At 47.1% G+C, this 5,005-nt stretch overlaps 1 protein-coding gene across 1 annotated transcript in view; it reads left to right on the top strand.

Moving 5' to 3' along the window:
- FAM69C (family with sequence similarity 69, member C) overlaps positions 1 to 1,093 on the top strand; it is a 21,217-nt gene extending 20,124 nt beyond the window's left edge. Inside the window, exon 4 of the mRNA XM_011948919.1 lies at positions 144 to 1,093. Coding sequence (XP_011804309.1) covers positions 144 to 362 — 219 coding nt within the window. The 3' untranslated portion in view covers positions 363 to 1,093. The remainder of the gene's footprint in view (positions 1 to 143) is intronic.
- Positions 1,094 to 5,005: the final 3,912 nt, after the last annotated feature.

Below are 5,005 nucleotides of genomic sequence, written 5' to 3'. Positions count from 1 at the left end.
ATCCACAGGGCCTTGGACAAGGGTGGGGGTGGGGATGGGGGTGGGAGAGAAGCTGAGATCTGTTTCAGAACCAATCCTGGGCTTGGGAAGCTTTTAGGAGGATTTGCTGCCCTAAATTAACCGCCCACCCTTCTTTCCCCCAGGTCATCTGTGACAAAATATTTCGCCATTGGTTTTCCGCACCTCTCAAGAGTTCTGCAGTCTCTTTCCAGCTTCAGCTGCAGTTACAGGAGGCGGTACAGGAATGTGCAGACCCTGAGGTCCCCAGCGGGAACACCCGGAGAGACACCCCCAGCGTGTTCTGGAAGCTTCGCCAACTCCTCCAAGCCACACTGAGGGAGTTGCAGGAGGCAGAGAAGTAGCCACTCTCTGGCCTTAAACATGCTCACACAGGAAAAGTGAGCTTTGCTGGATTTCTTCTGCCATTGTTTGAAAGATGAGCCATTTCCCTTGTGCAAACGAGTGCTCTCTGGGGTGCTGTTCTGGCCTCCACAGTGTGGAGTGGCAAGTGCCGCTGCCAGAGACGATGCCTCCCTCGCTCTGGTCCCACCCTGGCCTCTGACCTGTGGCCTTGTGTAAAATGAGATGAGGGAGGAGGTACAGACCTCCCTTCAGGAAGGCCCTCAGTCAGAAGACACAAACCTGTGTGCAATTATTCTCTGCAGAGAGCACTTGTACCTGGTCAGCCCAGTGAGTTCCAGCTGTTCTTTCCTGTAAATCGTTGCATTAAAAAGTGTGTGCGTGCATGCAAATGAATGTGTATGCCTGTGTCTGGGTGCAAATGAGCATGTGAGCATGTATGAGTGTGCCCATGAGTGTTTGCATGTGTATGAGTGCGCACAGGTGAGTGTGCTCATGAGGCGTATGAGTATGCCTGAGTGTGAATGTGCAGAAGAGTGTGTGCACATGAGTGCACAGGTATCAGCATGTGTATGTGATTGTGTGAGTGTGGGCAGGTGAGTGTGTTGGGAATGTGGGTTGGGGTGGGGAGTGGTGCTTTCTCTAGTGTGTCCTTTGGAACAGCTTGCCTACCTAGCAAAGAGGTGTGACCTTTCTTTTGGAATTAAATACAATGAAAAGAAAATAAACTGCATCCTTAGGGAATGTAATTTGCATTGGAGAGCGTGTGTAATGGCAGCTTATAGTACTTTTCATTTTGTGGACTCCACCGCGGTTATGGATGGGGTTTTAAGGAGCCTCGTATTGCAATGCACCTTCCCCTGGGCAGGGACTTGTAGGTTGGCTTGATGCAGCATGGTCTTCACCTCCCTCGAGAATTTACAGTAGAGCAAATGCAGAGGTCAGCATTGACTCCAGGCAGGACCAGAGACCAGCACCTTTCTTTTGATGGACTGAAGACCAAGTGATAGGCATCAAGTCATACTGCGGCATGATACGCTCATCAGTGGTGATCCCAAGGAGGCTTTTCCAGCAAAAGACAGATGGGGGGACGGGCCACGTGGAGCCAGTGAGCTTTCACTTAAAGGGACCTGGCTTCTACCCATACCTGTGACCCATGAGCGCTCAACAAACCAACGGGTCACCCCTTTACAGAAATCCCATGAAAAGGGAAATCGAGAAAGATGAGAGAACCAGGAAGTCATGTTGGCAGTTTACAAGTTAAAGAAGACAAACTAATCTGACTTTGTGAAAGTCACAAATTGACACATTCCAAATGATCTCTTATCCTGGCCTGCAGCCCCTTTCTAAACCAGAGAAACAGGAGTGCCTTCTTCCAGACTTTGGGGTCACATTTACTGACTCTGCCCCTCAGGGCACGCTGAGAAATGCTGTGTGAAGGACTAGGATGATGAGAGGCCCCCAGCTCTAAATTCTGCCTTCCCCAAAGACCTGTGGGAAGGCCCACTGCCAGCTGCCATTCTTACCCGTCACCACTGGGGATCTTCCAGATGACACTGAGTTCCACAGACGGCCTCCTCATCGTGGACATGAAGACTCACTTTGCAATTGTATTCTAGCAAGAAGAAAAAAACTCACGTCAGTCACCCTGCGGCACAAGTAAATTAAAACCAAAGTTCGATGGCCAGGCCCAGGACTAGTGGATTCCAAAGGAAAGGGCAGGGTTTGGGTTACTGGGCGGAGGCTTCTATTTTCCCCAGAGCTGCACTGGGTGCGATGCCTTTCTGTGGTGGTCAGGGGCATATTTTGGGCCATGCTCACCTTCTAGGCAGGTTCACTACAAGCAAAAAGGTTTACGGGAAGATGGGTGTGAGACAGAGGGAGGGAGGGAAGGAGGGAAGCCACCAGGGCTTTGCCCTCTGTGCCCTTTAAACAGTGGGGTTTTGCTCTGGGAGGTCAGAATGGGTCTTTTGTGGGTAGACGCTGGGATGCCACCCATTCATTAGTGGCCTGAGCTCACTGACCAGGCTGCAAAGTCAGCCTGGAAAAGAGAAATAGTTAGTTTTCATTTCAACCAAAATGGAAACAAATGTTTTTGTTTACAATGGGGACTATGCAATATATAATTATCCAAGACAACTGTGGTTTTATTGATGAAAGGGAGCTGTTTTATCTCTTCCCTTTATGTCTGGCTACCCAGTTACACACATACACACACACACACTCATACACACACACACCCCTTTCCATCCCTGCCTGGGAATTCCCATTAGGACAGTGGCTCTTAAACTGTGGTGAAGCTCAGTTTTGTTTTCAATTTTGAAACCTTGCAAAATAATGATTTTATATAATGTAATAAATTAACACTGTGCATATCAATATTTAGTATTTTGAATATGACAAATGACTTTTTTCTAGCTGATCTAACTGAGCAACAACCCCACTCATAGAGGAAAATGTCTCCCTAAATGATTTCTATGTTTTGTTGTAATAACACATGATAGAACACTCTCAGAGACACGTTGATGGGATCTGAAAAAGATTATGAAGTAAACTCATCAAGCTCAGGCTATTCCTCTTTTAAGTTTTATCCAAATTAAAGCAAATGGTGCTTTATTCATCTCCAGTCCTTCATCAGAATTCCATTGCCACAGTTTACCTTGACAAATTGTAGTTAAAACTTCATTTGATGAAAAGAAAGCATTCCATAATTGTATACTCTATTGGCTTACAGCTGACAAAACCTTGACACATTGTGGGTTGTGTAGAAATCGTAGGTGGCTCAGGCCACAAGTTTGTAGATACCTGGACTGGTCAACAAGGCAGTTGGCCAACGTCAACTGGCGAGGTCACGTAACGTCACAAGTGTTTACAAACACTGCCAATACTGCTAAACCCTCCTCTCAATTCTTATCTCACAGGAGACAAATTAAAGCCAACAGTTCAGAGACATGCTGCCTCCTAGAAGTGCACCCGGCTTAGCTTCCCATGCATCCTGCCCCATACTAAGGCCCAGCCTGCTCAGCCCTTCTAGAGTACCCAAGATGAACACCCAGGACATGACCTTAAATTATTGGAAGAATAACTGTTTTTAAATCTTGATTTGGAAGCTATTCTTTGAACAGCAGTAAGTGGAAGAGTTTGGTTGGAAATTTCTAAAAACAATGACCACATAAAGATACTCTTTCATTCACCACACTAGCCCCTGTAGTTGGTAAACAAATGCCACTCTGGCTCTAATATCTGTTCATTCAGGGGAAAACATAGCTATGGAAAGAAATGCCCCCACCTGGCTCACATTCATGGGCTGCTCCTCCTTAAAACCACCCTTTTACTTCTGTACCTTTAAGACAAAAGCAATCTGTGTTACAGCTGAAGCTGATGGAGCTGATTATTGATTTTCATTGAAAACCTTGCCTCTCAGAGTCCGTTCCTTACCTTCTGAAATGGGGATGATCACCTCGCTCACAGCCTCTTGTGAGGACTTCAGGAGATGATGAGCACCACGCCCATGGCACAGTGTCTGGTACAGAAACAAGCGCAGGAATGTTCCTCGGTAGCGGTGGACAAACGCCAATGAGAAGGACTCCAGGTAGGGGACCAGCTTCTGAATCCCACTACACCTGCACTCCATCTCAGGAAGACCCAGTGTCACGCTTTAGCTTTGTATGGCATTGCACCTGGAGCCGCTCTCTGTGGATGCTGGTCTTGGCTAAAAGGTTGGTCTGGGTTTTCCTTACTGACTTAAAGCAACGGTTTCCAACCTTTTTGGCATCAGGGACTGGTGTCATGGAAGACAATTTTTCCACAGATGGGGTAGGGGGGATGGTTTCAGGATGATTCAAGTGCATTACATTTATTGTGCACTTTTTTTCTATTATTATTACATTGTAATATATAATGAAATAATGACACAACTCACCATCATGTAGAATTAGTGGGAGCCCTGAGTTTGTGTTCCTGCAACTAGATGGTCTCATCTGGGGGTGATGGGAGACAGTGACTGATCATCAGGCATTAGATTCTCATGAGGAGCCTGCAGCCTAGATCCCTCCCATGCGCTGTTCACAGTAGGGTTTGCGCTCCTATGAGAATCCAATGCTGCTGCTGATCTGACAGGAGGCGAAGCTCAGGTGGTGACGTGAGCCATGGGGAGCGGCGGTAAATACAGATGAAGCTTGGCTCACACATCCACTGCTCACCTCCTGTTGTGCAACCCAGATCCTGACAGGGCACAGACCAGGACCGGTCCATGGCCGGGTGCTGGGGACCCCGAATGAAAGGCGACCAGAAAGTGCATCCAGCTGGACGCTGCTATCAGCCACATTAACGTCCTCAGCCAGCTTCTGTTGCCGGGCCCCAGCACACTTTGATAGGTGTTGACAAATTTTCCTTGAGGAAGACGACACCAATTTACCCCCTACCCACAGGCTTTTCTCATATCCTTACAAAAACTAGACATTATTGGTTGATTCTGTTGCTGCCTAATAGGAGGGGGAGATACAGATCTTATCAATTTGCATTTCCACATCACTGATGAGGCTGTGCTCATGTATTAGCTACACGTGTACTTTTTTGGTGACTTGTGCAGACTTTGCTAATTTTTCACTAGGCCGTCTTTTTTTTTTTTTTTTTTTTTGAGATG

The sequence above is a fragment of the Colobus angolensis genome, unplaced genomic scaffold, assembly GCF_000951035.1.
Source record: "Colobus angolensis palliatus isolate OR3802 unplaced genomic scaffold, Cang.pa_1.0 Scaffold287, whole genome shotgun sequence".
Lineage (NCBI taxonomy): Eukaryota > Metazoa > Chordata > Mammalia > Primates > Cercopithecidae > Colobus > Colobus angolensis.
Note: the sequence above shows the minus strand (reverse complement) of the source record. Positions and strands in the feature narration are given on the sequence as shown.